Source organism: Thrips palmi, unplaced genomic scaffold, assembly GCF_012932325.1.
Source record: "Thrips palmi isolate BJ-2018 unplaced genomic scaffold, TpBJ-2018v1 HiC_scaffold_10, whole genome shotgun sequence".
Taxonomy (NCBI): Eukaryota; Metazoa; Arthropoda; class Insecta; order Thysanoptera; family Thripidae; genus Thrips; species Thrips palmi.
The window spans coordinates 10,235,076-10,252,301 of NW_023144621.1; the positions used below are offsets into that span (position 1 = coordinate 10,235,076).

Consider the following 17,226-nt stretch of genomic DNA (forward strand, 5'->3'; position numbering starts at 1 on the left):
ATCCGTGCTGGTGGCAGCTCCGACTCCGGGCTGCCTTTTGTTGTCGGGCTTCGGCTCGCCTTGGCCAAGCACACCACCACGGAAGACTGTGATAAAGACTGCTGGCCCCCTTACATGCTCGCGGTGGTGGTGGTCTCATTACACTATTCAAAGAACACGATCTTGCGAGTTCCAGAGAACTTATTGGGAAAAGAATTGCCTCCGACTGTCGGAAAATTCTTCGACACCTCCACTGTTTCTATTTTGCTTCATTTTCCTGGGGGTATAATAAGATTTACTCCCACAGCTCTGTCTCTCTCGCTCCTTTATGCAACACCCCTCGAGTGCGAGAGAAACAGAGCGACGACTGTCGGAATCAGTCTGCGCGGCTCGGCTTGTTGGCCGCCCTTATTTGCGGCGCGCCGTCTCGTCATCGGCCTGCCTTTTCCTATTTGCGGCGGGAAAGCCAAAGCCGTAAACTCCGGCGAGGTGTCGAAGATGCTTCCCTCGCAAATAACAACGCTTCGACCGCGAGGGTGGAGGCCGCGGAGGGCGGAGGCGTGGAAGGGAGGAGGGCCGAGATGGAAGACGATCATGTCGCCTCACGTCGCATATTAGGTCACGCGCTAAACACGCCCCGCGCTCCCCCAATCAAAAAAAGGAAAATAAGAAAAGGGATTGGAGGGGGGTGGGATGGAATGCGGCTGAGATCCTGATGCCGGGACTTGTCACCTCAATCAGAAAAGGGCCGCGCCGCCGCCGTGTTCTTCATCTCGTTCCCCACCTCCGCTTCCTCCGAGGGAGACATGTGATGGAACGTTTATTTGAATTTCTGTGGCAGACAGAAGGGAGGGTCAGGTGCCGTGGCGGCGTCGCTGTTGTTGTTTTGTTTTTGTTGCCGCTGATGTTGTTGTTGTTGTGGCGGTGTAAGTGTATCACATCGTGTGTCGAGCGGCTGGAAGAGGGGAAACGGCGACGAGATGAAAAGGAGACGAGGCCCGTATTCCGTCTTTGCTCCCGGCAGATGAAAATCACCACACGCACGCGCGCGCGCGCACACACACACACACACGCAGAATAAATAGCGGCTTGCCGCACGTGGCATAACACTAACCTGAACCCTCGAGGTTCCTCTCCTTAGTTCCTAAGCGTGGCGGCGCAAAAAGTTGGAAGTGAAACAGAAAACCATCTGTTTTGTTTGATCCTCACAGCTGCTTTGCTGTACGCGAGCTGCTTCAATATGTTTCGTGGAGCCTTGTGGGGGCAGAGAGCAGCGCGCCGCCGGTATGCGCGCACGTCTGCCAAATATTGGCAATCGATTGTGTCCCACCTTCGGAGAGGCGCGCGCGCGCGCGCGCACACACACACACACACACAAACGAGCGCGCGGGCGGCGTGATACGGTGTACGAGAAACACCACCACTTGTTCAGCGCTCCCTTCTTTTGTTATTAAATTTGCGGGCCGCACTCGATACGCCACTCAATAATGCCTCTCTTTACTCCGCGTCTCTCTCACGCAGTGTGGCGGCACAGTCACGGAGAAAGTGCGCGTCGAAGATATGGAGGCAAGTTCTGGAGGGCTGCGGGTGGATGTCCCCGGGCGGGGCGGGGCGGGGTGGGGCCAAGAGAGCTGAAGATATGGCTCCGAGATTGCACCAGGACGACGGAAGAGAGAGAGGGGGGGGGGAGTACCGTCGTCCACGGTGGCCTGGTGGATCAGCGGTCAGCACGCTGGGAGTAGTTTCTACTTCTGAAGCCGCACCGCCTCGCCGCGACTCGCACACCCTTTCCCCCCACCCCTAACTACCTTCCCTCCCGACGTGCGCCGCGTGTTAGAGAGGCCCGCTGAGAGGCACAGCGAGGAGCGGCGAAGCTGGAGAGAAGTCTCATCAAAAGTTGTTACCAGTCTGCTGTCTCTTGCTCTCATCTGGCCGCCCCGCCTCGCCCCGCCTTGCCGCGCCCCGCCCCGCCGCGCCCCGCCCCGCCGCGCCCCGCCGCGCCCCGCCCCGCCGCGCTGTCTGGCTGCACCGCCACCACCTCGGCAATCTGGCGGAAAGGAAGGTGCGTCGAGGTCCTCCAGGGCCTCGAGGACCTCCGAGGCGAGGGACGGTCGGACGGATGGATTGCTCATCCAAAGCCGAAAGGCCCTCGCTTCGGTGCGTCGACGCGGCAACGCGCCGAAAGCGGCAATGGCAACCATTTTATTTCGCCATTGCACCTATCGGCAGGCTGCTCGGTAGCTCGCAGCGACTCCCCTGGGGGTATCTCGCTCTTGGTTTTCCCTTTTCTGTTTCTTTTCCCCGTTTTAGGGGGGGGAATGGCATCTGGGACAACCGCGGCAAGTTGCTTCGGGATGTTTGAGGGGCGGAAAAAGGTAGGCGAGGCGGCAAAAAGAGAGCCAGCAGGCGGCGGTGGCGCCTCTCGGAGCGGCGTGGCTGGGAATGTGACGTAGAAAAAATAAAGTTTACCAACCTCCCGGAGGTGCCGGCCTGTTAACTCCCCGTGCGCTCCTTTCGTCACCTCTTTTGTCCCCTTTTCCTCTTATCCGGCTTTTGGTTTCTCTTTGTTGTGCCCCACGTGTGCCTCCCATCCACACGAAACCACACACACACACACACACACACACACACACACACACACACACACACACACACACACACACACACACACACACCTGCCCGGCGCCACTTTCAGGCTGCTTGTTAGCACTGCTTCCTTCACGGTCCGAATCCGAGGCCCCTTTAACCCATCATTCCTTTCTCGAAAAAAAAAAGTCTTATCTTATTGCTTTTCTTGTTTTTAACCTTAACTTGATGCTTGCCTTGGTGCGACTGTGTCGTGCGGCTACCTTTGACAGGCCGTAACAAGCTGCTCCAGTAACCTCAGGAAGGCCTCTTGCAATTCCTGCCCCGCCCCCCTTTCCGTTCCCTTCCGCCCCTGCCAAGGCAGCTTACCAGATGTGCCGTGCCTCCATGGAAGGCTGGAAGGCTGCCAGGGGCATCTTTACTTGAAAGCAGAGGGGACATTTGTTATCCCCAGCAAATGAGCTTTAACTAGCAAGATGGTCAGGGTTCGATTCCCGGCCGGTCCGGCCGAAAAAGCGCGCCGATAAGCCGAAATTAATGTGAGGCGTAATTAGCTCGGCTATCCGTCCCATCTCGGACGTCCTACTTTCGTCAGATCGCCATCGCGTCGTGGTCATTTCCCTTTTACCTGGACTTGTGTTCCCGAGCGCACTGTTTGCAGTGACCGCCCCGAACGCGACTTCTGTTTTCTTTGCTCTCGGTCCGGCAGTGCGGTCCGGCGGCCCGGGCGCGCGGAAGCCACGCCCGTCCATTTGGCTCACACTCTCTCCCTCCCTCCCTCTGATATTCCCCCGGCCCGAAGAATAAATGATTTTTAAAAGAAGTCCGTCCGCGTGGTGGTGTGTCCCCTGCACCTCTGGAAGGCCGCCAACCCACGGCCAAGAGCTTTTCGCTCCGGACGGGACCACGGGACGGGGAGAGGAGACGCGGTGGCCCCGCAGAGTGTCCCCTCCTCGGGCTGGGCCCCTCGGAGTGCCGCCCGCCAGCGAGGCTAGCGTAGCGAGCTGCCAACGGCGGCAGCCCGCTAGCCCGCCAGCCAGGCACGCCCGCAGCGCCCGCCGGTTGCCTACCGCGCAATGCTCCGCGCTTGACCCGCTTCGCGGCCTCTCGACATCCGGTCGCACACTTTTCGAGTCTCTGGAACCGCAATCTCCTCCCCGATTGTCATTTTGTTTGTTTTTTGACGTTGACCGAGACGGTCTTCGCCTTGAAGGCGAGCGGAGCGGTCTCACCTGGCAGCCCGCTGGCAGCCCAGGGCCGCAAGGCCCTGCCTGGCCTCGGCCCGCGGCCTTTCTTAAGCAAGCAGAACTTGGCACCGGCTGTTTCAGCTGGCTTACTTTCACCAAGATGATTATTATTCCCGTATCGCCGGCGAAGTTAAAGTTCGTTGCTCTGCAGACGCGTAATTGGCCAGATCAATGTTCTAAACGTGTTTTTCTTCTCTTATTTAAAGCAAACTTTCGGCGCCCGGAGCGACCGCCCTCTCTCTCCCTCCGGGCGGCAATGGGGCGTAAATACACGCCGACTGCACAGGTGCCGCGTTCACCTTGACTGGGTCTCCAAGGGCTCGGCCTCGGGGGCCCCGCCCCGCCCCTTGGCCTGGAATGCGGATATCGCGGTGTGGAGGGAGTTTGCCCTCGAGGCACGTTATCACAGCCCCGAAACCCAATTTCAAAAAAAGAGAGAGAGAAAGAGGAACTTGTTTTGTTGCTCGCTGTTTTTCCGGGTGTGTCGGGGGTGGGATGTCGAATGGGTGGCCTACCCTCCCGGCGTCTGAGTAGTTGCAGCCCTCCTGCAGCCCGATACTTCGGGGATTGTTTGATTGGAAAGCAATTCTTCCCGGAATCGTTGATTCGCTTGCACCGGGCGTGTCCACGTCCGGGAAAGAAACCTTTCACGACCCTACTGGAACAGAAAAAAGGTGCCTTTGCAGCAGGAGCGTGTTCACGGCCGAGTTCCAGTGCAGATCGGTGCGGTGGCGAAGCAGTGCTCCATTCCGATGCGGCCTCTAGTCGCTCTGCACACAAACCCAGGCGACGCGGCGCGGTCTCAATCCTCCATGGGACAATCTGCCGATTTTTTCATACGGTGACGCGATCTCTCATGGCGCCTTCCAAATCCGCGTAGCGGCGCGCTGTGTTTCTCCGCGCAGCCTTTCTGCGCGGAATTCGCCGGCCGGGCCGAGGCGAGCCGTCTGCGACTTGGAGCCCCACGCCATCTCGCAGTCTGGGAGTCTCGCAGTGTGGCGGCGTGGCGCGTGCAGCTGTAGGGCTGCGAGCATTCCGCTGCCCCTGCAGGTCATTCCTCCTTTGGCGCGGCCGGGCTGGGCAGGCAGCGCTTCCAGCCATTTATTCCGAGCCAGGAATGTCCGTGGACCGCGCCGGGCCGGCGACCGCCCAGCGGCAACGGTGCCTTCGCGGACGACGACCACGCCGTCGCGCGAAGACCCCTGCGCGGATACTCCAGCGCCTGAAGACTCCAGCATGGATACTCCAGCGCGAAGACTCCCAACCGAAGACTCCCGCGCGAAGACTCGCGCGCGCACAGCGACGCGACGGCGACGCGCCGCAGTTGGCACGCGGGCTCCGCGTTCCTCGCGCCGCGGGTCCTGGGAAGTTTCAAGTTGGCAGCAGCAGCAGCTACCATGCGCCAGCCCGCCAGCCCGCCCCGCGAGACAGATTGCTGCCATATCGGGGGCGGGGTGGGGCGGGGCGAGGCGGGGCGGGGCGAGGTTCGGATTAGTGGGTCGTGCTCGCAGCTCGAAGGGTGGGGCGTCGGAGGTTGAGGTACGCAAAGCGAGCTGGCGGTCCTGGCGGTCCTGGCCTGCCGCCAGGTGGGTCCGGCCAAGCGGGAGGATGGCGGAGGTCAGTGGGGGCGGCGGGGGCGGCGGGAATGTACGACTTGCCGCAACGCGTGGCATTCTATCCATTCCCCGGATGACTCGGAAACAACATTTTTGTGTTCGTTTTGTGTTTGACTTGTTTTTCGTTCTGTGTTTGAATTTGACTTTGAGCGTTTCTAACGGCGCCGTTTTCTCTTTGCTGCCGCAGGTGTCGTGGATCCGGAAGCGTGACCTGCACATCCTCACCAACACCATCTTCACGTACACGGGCGACGGCCGGTTCGCCGTGGTGCACCCGGAGGGCTCGGACGACTGGGACCTCAAGATCGAGTTCGTGCAGCTGAGGGACGGTGGCATCTACGAGTGCCAGGTCAACACGGAGCCCAAGATCAACCACGCCATCATGCTGTCGGTGGAAGGTGAGTGTCCTTGTGTTCCTCCCTGCCTAAAAGCAATGACCAGTTCTCCCAGTCTCCCTTCCCCTCCCACTCCCAACGCTCAAACAGGGCAATGAATGAACGAACGCTAATCATTCGATAAATGGCCACCACTGCCGCCCCGGTGGCGGACCCCCGGCCACCTCCAGCGTGACCTGGTTTGCCTCCACGCGCGCCCGGGGCGCCGTGCAGGCCGTGCAGGTCACCGACAGCAGCGCAAACTTAATTCGAAGCTAAAACGATTTCGCCTGTCTGTGGCCGATTGCGCTTTCGCTCGCAGCTAAACGCAAAAGCGTGTGGCGCCGCAATCCGATGCCTGCAGCTCTTTTTTTGTCTCTCTTTTACGTCCATCCGTCCGGCCCCACCAAAGATGCATTTTATTCGTTACAGTGCTACAGGAAATAAATGGCACAGGGGTGCCCTTATGTTTGAACATTCCCTTTGAAAGTCCCGCCCCCTTTTTTCCGCACTAGCCGCCCGGCCTTCCGCATTACGCCGTGCATACCTCCGCCCCTACACTGCAAGCGCCCCCTCTCCCCCTCCCGGTCCTGCCGCTCTGGTGTGCGGCTGCGGAGATCAAAGAGTGCCCCAGTGATCGCAGTGTCAAAGCGTGTCCAGGACGCGCCCCCTTTTGTGTGTGTGTGTGTGTGTGTGTGTGTGTGTGAGAGAGAGAGAGAGAGAGAGAGAGAGAGAGAGCGTGCGTGTAAGTGGGTGACCCACCGATACATTCCGTTTGCGGTGTAGAGTGCATACATGCAATACACACAGGCGCGCGGCTGATTGGATTCGGAGAGGCCGTTGCCGCTCCACCATTTTGATTCCGCCCCCCCCCCTCCCCCTCCACACCGATTCTGACCCAGTCGTCCATCTCGGTGTTGTTTGTGTGCTGGCAGATCGCACTCGCCCCCCCCCCTTCTTCCCCTTCTGCCCCCTCGATGAGTGGGCGCTCAAGGCCGCATTTTTTTACCCCTCGCTTGCTTGTGGTCCTCCGCCGATACAGCCTCGTAGGTGCGCAAGCTGATAGGGTTTACTGGCTCGCGCGTGCACACATACACACACACATACACACACACAAGGCCAATGTTTGACCAGGACGGCACGCCGGCAACTCCTGCTGTGCTAGTCATTGCCGTTGGGCCTGCCTATTCAGCGCTTGATTTGCAAATCAAAATATTTATTTTCCCTTTCGGAGGGAAAGTCTTTACCCTTTGGGGCGCGTGTGCGTACGGCCACACCCCCCTGGCCGCGTAGTATTCCGTATTTTTGCGGGCAGAATGAGGAGAACCCCCTAACACGCCCCCCGGCAACGCATTCATTTGCAAACTAATTTTTTGGGACGCCAAGGACGAGCCAGGCAGCGATTTTCTTGCTGCTCCTGGATTTGGGCACGATTTGACTTCCTACTCTCTCTCTCTCTCTCTCTCTCTCTCTCTCTCTCTCTCTCTCTCTCTCTCTCTCTCTCTCTCTCTCTCTGTGTAGGTGTAGGTGTGTGTGAGAGTGTGTGAGTGTGTCGGGGGGCGTGTGGGCGGACGAGCGGCGAGTCGTTGGTCCGCGGCGCTACACTACAAGTCGCGGCCGCGCGTCTTGCGAAGCAGGGCCGGGCATGCCCCCTCGCCCTCGAGGTCCTCGCAGTCTTGGCAGCCCTGACGGCGAGCAAACAATCGGTGTGTGCAGAGCACCAGAGGCACGGGGAGGGGAAGGGGAGGGGGTCGAATGGAAAATGGAAGTGGTCCATCAGGTGATAGGGACGAGGCGGTGGCTAGTGGCAAGCCCAAAGCGGCCCGAAGGAGCCCGAAGATGCCCGAAGAAAAGCGGATGGCGAGAGCCTCCCCGCGGCGGCCCGGGATGACTCAGTGGCGGCGGTACAGTGCAGCAGCAGTGCCCCGAAAGTCACAGTCATCTGCTTTAGTGCTCGCAAGGTCACAGCAGCCGTCTCGGCGCAGCAGGATGCAAAACGACACAAGAAAGGGGGAAGGAAGGACTCCCCACAGAGAAGCGTTGTTGGCGCGGAATTTCCTCCTTCGGCAGATGATTATGTTGGGGCACCGTCGTGTGCTCTCTCTCTCTCTCTCTCTCTCTCTCTCTCTCTCTCTCTCTCTCTCTCTCTCTCTCTCTCTCTCTCTCTCTCTCTCTCTCTCTCTCTCTCTCTCTCTCTCTCTCTCTCTCTCTCTGTTTTTGTGTTTTCCTTCTCGCGGCCCCGTTCGCGGTTCGAGGCATATCAAGGGATGCCCGCTTTTTTGCGCACCAAAGAGTGTGAACGGGCGTTCCATTCAGATGAGGGCGGGCACCTCGCAAAGAGGAGTCGGTATTCTTTTCTTTTTACATTTTTAATTTTTTTCCCTCTGCTGCGTTTTATTTGTTGTTGTTCTTTTTTCCCTTTTTTCACCCTCATCTATTCGACCGCCTCCACTTTCTCCCATTCTTCCTCTCCCTTTGCCGGCGCGGCGCGGCCTTAGCCGCCGTCGGCCTTCGTCAGGGCCTTCGTCTGGGCAGCCAGGCGCGGATTGTTTAAGAACTCCACTACACGCGAATGAAAACAATGCGCCTTCCCTCTTTTTGCCGCGAAGCCCCTCCCTCTCTCTATCTCTCTCTCTCTCTCGTAAGGTCGAGTGCGGCTTCATTAGAGGCCTCTAAAAGACCAGACGGGGGAAAAAGGAATAATTTTGTGTGTCGTCGTGTCGCTGGAAGGAGAATACTGTATGACCGCCGGGATTGGGCACGACACCCCAAAGCGCCGCTGACGAAAAGGAAGAGAGAGAGAGGGGGGGGGGGGGGCAGTATGTATGGGAGGCTTTCATGGACACGTCCTCGCGGAATGAAGTGCCCTGAAGGCTGATTCCGGGGCTTTGCGCTGTCTCTCTCGCGCTCTTAGAGCGTGCCGTGTGGGTGCGAGAGAGACAGAGAGCGCCGCTAGCTGGCCCGCCCCTGTCACGGCGAGGGTGATAATCAGGTCCAGTCCTTCTAATTTGGGGGCTCACTAAGTGGACGCCCACACCCCGGTACTCGCAAAAAAACAAACTCCAATAAAATTGGATCAATTGATGTAACTTGGTCCTGCGATTTCCGGCGCCACCTGCCTCCTGACTGCTCTGCAGAGTGATTCCGGGAGTCGTTTTCATCGTTCTTTCTCTCTCGCACTCATTTAGCTTTCCGTTCAGGTGCGAGAGAGACAGAGCGATGAAAGCGACTCTGGCCGCGCGGAGCCTCGCCTCGCCCCTCGGCCATCAATCAGGGGGAAAGTTTGATATGTAATCGGCCGGGCCGCCGGGCCAAGCTGCCTGGGACCTGGAAGGCTGGAACCTGGAACGCCGTGCCGTGCCGCCCGCTCCCTCGGACTCACCTCACCTCGCGCCGTGCCCCTCGCTTTGCATGTTGGCAACGGAGTTGGCGAACCTTGGAGGGTGTGCCCCGCCTGCCCCGCCTGCCCCGCCTCGGCGTGCCTTGTCCCTCCTCAAAGCCCCATCGAGTCCCTGGCAGGGCCGGGCAGGGCGGGGCAGGGCCGGCGGGGCGGTTCGGTGCCGAGAATGGTGTAACTGGGAAGGGTGGTGGCCTTATACGACAGGCACTTGAGTGGTGCCACGGACGAGTGTTTTGCCCCCCTCCCTTCCCTCACGAACCCTTTTAGCCCCCTCCCCTCCGCCTGCCCTAGTCCGGTAGATCCCCGAAGAGCAATCAAGCACCGAGACGACAGCAAAACCTGAGCAGGTCAACCCCTCTCCCCCCCCTCCCCCTGGCGTCCGATAGCAGCGACGTAACGTAGTTGGCGACAACGGACGCACTGCCCACAAAATGGGCAGAGGAAAAAAAGGGGGATGTGTGATTAGAAAGCGCAAAGTTGCCTTTTGACGTTAGCCCTTTTGTGCGGCAACGCCCCCATTGCCCCCACCGCCCCCACTGCCCCCACTGCCCCCTTCCGGACGAGACCCCATTTATTGTTTTGTGTCCGGCTCTTTGCATCTGATTCCGATGTATTGTTTAATGCTTGTGTGTGTGTGCGCGCGCGCTGGAGTACGGCCACTATGCTTTTCACATTTCCCCTTCCAGCAGAATATTTTGTCCCTCTCAAAATAATTCATGTCGAGACGCAAATTTGATTTGAAGCCAGGCAATTATATTTCTGCGTATTTTCTCCCGGACCTCTGCTTTCTGTGCAATTCTGCGCGGTCTCGTCTGTCAAACCGAAAAGCGGCTCTTCCTGTTGTTGCTTCCTGCCCAGCGTCATTGGGGCCATGTCAGCCTGTGTGTTTTCTCCTTTTTTTCCTGTTTCCGAGGATTCGCCCGACTAAATTCCATGTTTGCTTGTATTTCAGACACGGACAGTCCAAGCAGGACATCTACCGGGGCCTCCAAAAATAAAGGTTAGGGTCTCTCAGCTTCTCGCCGTCACGACCACGTCGATGGTTCTTTCAGAAGGCAGACACACTCTTAATGTCTTACGGTGAAAGGCTGCACCAAATTATGGTGGATATGTTCTCCACAGTTCAAAAGAAACTCGACAAAATATCTGTTCGGTACAATGAATTTTAAGAGGTAAGTTAAAAAGTCAGCCACCACCATGGAGATAGTTCACCATAATTTGGAGAATCTTCACTTTAAGACTTTTAGAGTGCACCAGTCCGATGTTGGTGGTGGCGATGGAGTCACTGTGGGGCACCGAGTCCAGCTCCGTGCCTCCGCTCGCCGGTCTCTGTGATATTTGAAAGAATCACCGCACTGGTCTGGTTCCGGACGGCGCGACGGGGCGCCTAGACGCGCCGCTCCTTCTTGACGAAGACGAATCGCGCAATGGAAACGAAACAATATATTTGAGGCTGGGCTGGACCAGTTCGCACTGGCCGCTCCGGCGCTCCGCCGGGCCGTCCGGACCTGCCTTGTCCTTGCCTAATTGCTCTGGCCCGTCTTCGGCGCCCCTTAGCGCCCTCTCTCTCTCTCCCCATGGCTTTGGCGTATGCGTTTGTCACCCTTTCTGCTTTACAAAGTACTTGGATTTCGGGAAAGGCCTCCAGCTGACGGATTGCGGGAGTTGATTACAACACTCTGTCTCTCTCGCACTCATGCGGCTCCCGCACAGGTGCGAGAGAGACAGGCGACGAAAACGACTCTCGAAATCAGTCTGCACAAGTAGAAGCTTCTTCTCTGCTATTCCCTTCGCTGATGCCCTCGGCGCGAGCGTCCATCCTCGGTAGATTTGCGTTCCTCAAAATAATGTTGAATCGTTCTTCCGTTTTGGTCCGCTTTATGTCTGGAATGGGAACTGTGAAGCATGTCATGATTTATATCTTTCCTCTCTCCTTTTTTTTATTTTTCCTCGCTCGCCTTCTCTCTCCGTAGCCAGAGGCTCTCTGCATGGCCGGCCCGCTCAGTGAGGCCGACGGGGAATGCACTTTCATTGGTCCCGTAACGCCGTAGGCTCGCTTCACCCTGTGCACCCTGCCCGGCCTGCCCCAGAGGCCTGCGCCACGCGTGGCCACGGGGAGCGCCTGCCAGCCGGCGCGTAGGCAACCCGGCGACGCGCCTGTATCCGCGTTGCCTACGCGCCCCTGCCGCCCCCGCCGCGCCACGGACACCCACCCAGCCACGGCAGCGACGCTCACTAACCGCCCTTTCTGTTTTGCAGCCGCGCAGGCCAACATCTCCGGGCCCGAGGAGGTCTTCGTCAAGAAGGGCTCCACCATCAGCCTGACGTGCACGGTGAACGTGCACTCGACGCCGCCCGGCTCGGTGCTGTGGTACCACGGGCCCTCCGTCGTGGACTTCGACTCGCCGCGCGGCGGCATCTCGCTGGAGACGGAGCGCACCGAGAAGGGCACCACCTCCAAGCTGCTCGTCACCCGGGCCGAGCTGTCCGACTCGGGCAACTACACGTGCGTGCCGTCCAACGCCAACCCCGCGTCCGTCGGCGTGCACGTGCTCAATGGTGGGTACCGCGGCAGAGCTGCACTACAAAAAGGGGCAGTAAATGGAAACAAATAGAACGGTACCGCACTCTTAAAATCCTACGAAGCATTTGCTTCATAACTACGAAGAAAATGAAGGCATTGTAGAATTGCTTCATATTATGAAGAAATGCTTCGTATTACGAAGGATTTTGCTTCATAATGTGAAGCATTTCTTCGTAGGATTTACAATGCCTTCATTTTCTTCGCATTAAGAAGCGATTCTTCGTAGAGTTTTTACTGTGCGGGCAGTTGGGGTGACGTCGGCATCCGTCGGTTATTTAACACGCACTAAAACAAAGCCTTCATTTACCATTTCCATGGTCTCCAGCAATCGATCCAAATTGTTGCTCCGAAAGGGTACTTTCAGGACAGTGTCAAAGTCACCCCCTTTGCCGAAGTCACCCCAATTGCCGATACCATCTCACTGCTCGCGTGAGCTAACGCCAAGTTAAGATGTTTTGGAGTAGCAGTCGACTGATTCCGAGAGTCGTTCTCGTCGCTCTGTCTCTCTCGCACTCATGGGACGTCCCGTATAGGTGTGAGAGAGACAGAGCGACTCTCGGAATCAGGCTGCAGTACCAGCCGAGCTCGCGAGCAAGGGCCCAAAAAGAGGGCCCCTTTTGTAAAACGGCGGCGTGGCGGCCACGCCAGCGCCACGCCAGCGCGCGCTAGCTGCCAGTGCTGTGGCACTGTGGCACTGCCGCCAGTGTGCCATCCCGGGGACGTGGCTGCCGGCCTCCTCTACGCTACCCCTTCCCCCTTTTACCCCGTTCGGCCTCGCCTTGCCTTCGCGGAGCGTCCCGCCGCGTCTCGCCGCGCAGCGCCCAAATCCGTTTCCACCTCCTTTTCTTTCCATTTGCCCGTCCCTTCAGAGTCCAAGACGCAGTCTTCCGTGATAATGGAAAAGACATTAGGCGTGGTCTGTGGCTATGCGTGGCGGGGCGGGACGGGGCGGGGCGGGGCGCGTCGAGGCGTGGTGGCGCAATGTGATGCAGTGCGGGTCCCTGCTCAGGGGCGTGTGCACTGTGCGGACGGAGAGGGATCGTGTGTTGCGGCGTCTGTGTCGCCGACGACGACCACGACACCAGAAAAAAGAAATCATTTATTACTCACCTCGCCCGAAGAGAAACGGATGGGTCAAGGAGCGGCCCGGGGCGCAACGAGGTCTTTCCTTTCCTTTCTATTTTTTTCGCTGTCAATGCGGCCGGATTCGGGCCGCCGGGCAGCGTTGTCGTGCGCGTGGCGAACACGGCCACACAGCCTTGCCTCTCCGGAGAACACCGTGTGTGTCTGTCAAAAATCAAGGGGGAAAAAATCAAACAAAAATGTTCAACTTTTTCCAACCCTTTTCGAGTTAGCCGACCAACGTGCCAAAGTCGACACGCAATAACTTAGACAGGGCGATTCTGGTGGCACCCCGCTCCGCCCCACCCCGCCCCGCCACGTATGAGATCCGCGAACGACCGCGCCATCGCGTTGATGGCTGCAGAGTGGCGGGCGTCTCAGGTGGGAATGGCCTCTCATTAGAACCTTGGAACCTCCTCCTCCTACTCCTACTCCCCCCCCCCTCGACGCCTCCGGTATAGTGTCCTCCCGCCCGCGGGGCTGCCCGCGGCGCCCATCCTTCTTTCCAGTGGTCAGGGAGTGAAAAGAGCGGGAAATGGTTCCGGCAGCGAAGGGCCCCGGCCCGGGTGCGGCGCGGCACGCCACGGTATGCCTCCCCCGGCGACACGCCGCCAGCGGCACTGTAGGAGTCAAGGCCGAGCCCCTGGGCTGCGAGGGCGGGACGCTCCACCCAAAGAACGCGTTTTATTTTGGAAGCCGGAGCGTTTTCCCACGTCGTCGGCCTGCCTGGCCGTGCCGTGCCGTGCCGTGCCGTTCCCTCCCCAGCTAGCCGAAGCAACCTCGGCGGGCATCATCGCCAACTCTTTGTTGTTGTATCCCTTTTTGCCGGCCGGGCCGCGCTGGTACTCGAGATTAATTAGTCTCAAGACGCTCGCCGGAGTTCTTTCGGTTGCGAGCGGATTCCTTGCGGCCGACGCGCCACCTTGGCGAAGGTCGGGTCACAAAGGACCCCCCCCCCTCTCTCTCTCTCCCTTTTGGCTCGCCGGGTACAGTGCCGCGTTCCGTCCGATGGCGTGGGTGTGCGGGTCAAAGAGCCTCCACGCCGTAGTCCCCGGGGAGGCCAGTCAGAGTGAAAGTAAACCGCTGTATGATGCAGCGCAGAGGCGGCGGCCTTGTCACTGCACCTAACGCGTGCGGGCCCCTTGCGGGGGTTGGGGCGGGTCCAGGGAGCGTCTAGGCGCCCTGCTTAGCGCGGCGGTCCGGCGCGGCGTGGCGTAGTGTGGCGGGTCAGGTTTCAGCGCCGGACAGCTTTCCTCGTGTTCGCTCCAACTCATTCCATAGTTTTTCCATTTCTCTTCCATTTCGCACCCCCTCCCTGCTGTCAGCGCTGGGGGACGGCTGTCGCGGCGCTGGGCGCTGCTGTGGCCTCGGCCGAGGCAGGGCAGCCAGGCAGGGCAGCCAGGCAGGGCAGACAGGCAGGGCAGCCAGGCAGGGCAGCCAGGCAGGGCAGCCAGGCAGCCACACGGAGGCAGAGGCCCGCGCGGCCAGCTCGGCCACGGCCCGCACTCGCTCACTTTGTCTTCTTATTTTTCTTCTTCGTTACTTGGCACGCGGACCGGGGCCGGGACACTGCTCTCAGGGTCCGTTGTCATGTCGCATTCAGAAAATAGCCGGAAAGGAGGGCGGGGCGGGGCGCGGGCCAAGACGGATGACGCGCATAGTTACCCAACTAATTTCTTTTCCATGGATCGGCTACTTTGGCCGAGGCCCCGAGCTCCTCGTCTCTTGGCACTGGTCGTCGGCCTCGGCATTGAACCGATTCGCAGTGCTGTGGACTGATTCGCACGGCGCTGTCGTCGCTGTCTCTCTCGCACCCGTACGGGACGCCCCCTGAGTGCGAGAGAGACGGCGATGCGCGGCAGCAGTCGGCAGGCGCCTTGGTGCCGGAGGGGTTGCCTACGCGCCGGTCTGCGGGCGCTAGCAGGCGAGCGACTCCGCTCTCCTCTCCCTCGCAAGGGGCTTGCCGTGGGGGTGCGGGAGAGAGACAGCGACAGCAGGTATCGCGCATTGTTCGTCGTTGCTAATTGCTGCCATGTTTTCTGTCCGCCAGGTGAGCACCCCGCCGCCATGCAGAGGCCGTCCAACGGCGCGGCGAGGTCGTCGTGGAGGTCGCGGAGCGGGTTGGCGCTGCTGCTGCTGGCGGTCGTCGTCAACTCCAGATGATAAATCCCCCGCCCTGGGCAGCCCTGGGTGGGGCTCCTGGCGGGCGGGAGGTCCCCGACGACGGCGCCGCGGGCCCCTCCCCGCGTCCAGGACGACGCGAGGGACACTGGAAGACTCTCAGTGCGAACCAATGAACGCCAAGTGACGAGAGGAAGTGTGGCTGCGTGTGTGTGCGTGAATGTGAGTGTGTGGGTGAGTGGGCGTGGCCAGCCGAAGGGCTGAAGACACCGACAGTGCGTCCAGGGCGGCCAATCTCCGGTCCGCCCTCCAGGCCAGGGCCTCCAGGCCAGGGCCTCCAGGCGCCTCCAGGCCGGGAACTCCGGAGACTGCAGCGGATTTCGGCTGCCGATCCGCGGCATGACGTCATCGTCCTTCCGGCCGCCGGCCTGCCGGGGCATCGACATGCGCACCCAGCGCCTCTCTGTCCCCGTCCAGTGACACCAACCGAACAGAGAGCGGTCTGGGGAGCGGTCGAGCGCCCGGCTCACGAAGGCCACCGTGTATCATCCCTGCCTGCATTCGGCTCCCTTCGGGCGAGACAGGCACCATCAACCTCACACGGGTTGCCTGGACTGCTTGGTCCACCCGCCACCTGTCTTGCCGTGCGAGTTGCCGAGGCGGGAAACGCGTTTTCAGTTCTGTTTGACGCATTGTTATGAGGTTTTGTTCTCAATCAATTTATTGTTATTCTTATGGTTACGACATGCTCAAAATTAAGCAAAGCTTTCCGCACGATCATCACCAATTCCTCTTCTGGACTTTTCGGCCTAATGCTGTCCACACTGGTCCGGGCTGCTCAGCGGCTTCTTGATCACAAGTTCTTGTTTGTCTCCTCGTGAAACCATAGGAATTCCGTAGATCAGATCTAGTTTCAATTGTTTTTTTTTTTTTATTTTTTTTTATCACTTAGAGCAATGGTGTGCAAAGTGCGCGTGAAGGCAGTTCGAAGAAATTGGAAGACTTGGTGCTTTAGTTTTCTTTATGATGCGCTAAGTCCTAGAATGTGATAGTGCGGGCAAGGTCGGGGAAACGTCTATTTTCGATATGAATTCTAACATATTTCTCCGATCACGCGTTTTGAAACGGCAACAACACGTGTTTTTAATTGAAATGCTCTGGTAGCCTTCTTGAGAGGGTGCAACAGTTTGGACTCAACTCTGCTTTTCCATTCACGTCGTAAAGAAAAACCGGTTGAAAACCAGCAACCAAAATTTGTTTTTGTTAAATATAAATTAAGAGTGAAGAGCAGAGTCGATCCTCCCTTCGGACCTTTTACTCAGGTTTCCTGCTATAAATCAATGTAAATACTAATTTTACGTAAGATGATATTTTATGTTTATTGAAGATTGTGTACAGATGTAATATATTGTACAGCGTATTGTGAACGGCGTGTGCCTCGGGCGTGGTCGTTGTTAATTGTCTGATGTATATGGTTTCGTTGTCCCCGTTTTGTACACTGAAATTTGACTCACCTAATTGTTTCATCCTGCGCACCCGTTGGGTCGTGGGCATGCCGTGTCTGTCCAGATGCCTTTTGCAGGAGACTTTTCCCCACGCGGCTGTCGAGAATCAAAATGGAGACGTAGTCATGTTAAAATACTAAACGTGCCATCGGGCACGCTTAAGTAAACGCGTTGACATGGAAATGAAAAGAAGCGTGTTACAATAATTTCTTTTGTAAAATAAATATAATGATCTCCCTGTAAAAAAAAATTGACAAAAATAAACAATATCTCGAAGTATTCCCACAGCGTGTCACTGAACAAACCGGACCTCAGCAAGTACATGCAAGGGGTAGATGCGACGGAAGCTCGCAAACGCCTCTTCTTACTCGTGCCATAATTCCAGGGGCTCCAGCACTCTCACGGCGGAGCGGAAGGAAAGGCGGTGTAGCGGCCGGCACTGGAGTCAGCCTGGAGCCAGCCCACCGACAATGCAGGTCGCATGAAGGGGAAAGTACACACACGTACGGGGACATGTGCCCCCGAGATTTCCTGTCCCTTCCCCCTCCCCCGGCTCGCCTTCCTACCCTTGATGAGACCCCGAAGGAGGCGCTCAGCCCAGGCGGCCGCACGAAACAAGCAAACTACGCTTCTTCTTATCCTCACACAATTGCGGTAACCACACACAGACGTCTGCGTGGGTGTGCGCCCAC

The 17,226-nt window shown here is 58.4% G+C and overlaps 1 protein-coding gene across 1 annotated transcript in view; it reads left to right on the top strand.

The window, feature by feature from the left end:
- The window catches only part of LOC117638936 (titin-like), a 192,928-nt gene extending 176,115 nt beyond the window's left edge, over positions 1-16,813 (top strand). The window contains exons 7-10 of the mRNA XM_034374167.1: positions 5,616-5,826; positions 10,155-10,202; positions 11,462-11,761; positions 14,959-16,813. Coding sequence (XP_034230058.1) covers positions 5,616-5,826; positions 10,155-10,202; positions 11,462-11,761; positions 14,959-15,071 — 672 coding nt within the window. The 3' untranslated portion in view covers positions 15,072-16,813. The remainder of the gene's footprint in view (positions 1-5,615; positions 5,827-10,154; positions 10,203-11,461; positions 11,762-14,958) is intronic.
- Positions 16,814-17,226: the final 413 nt, after the last annotated feature.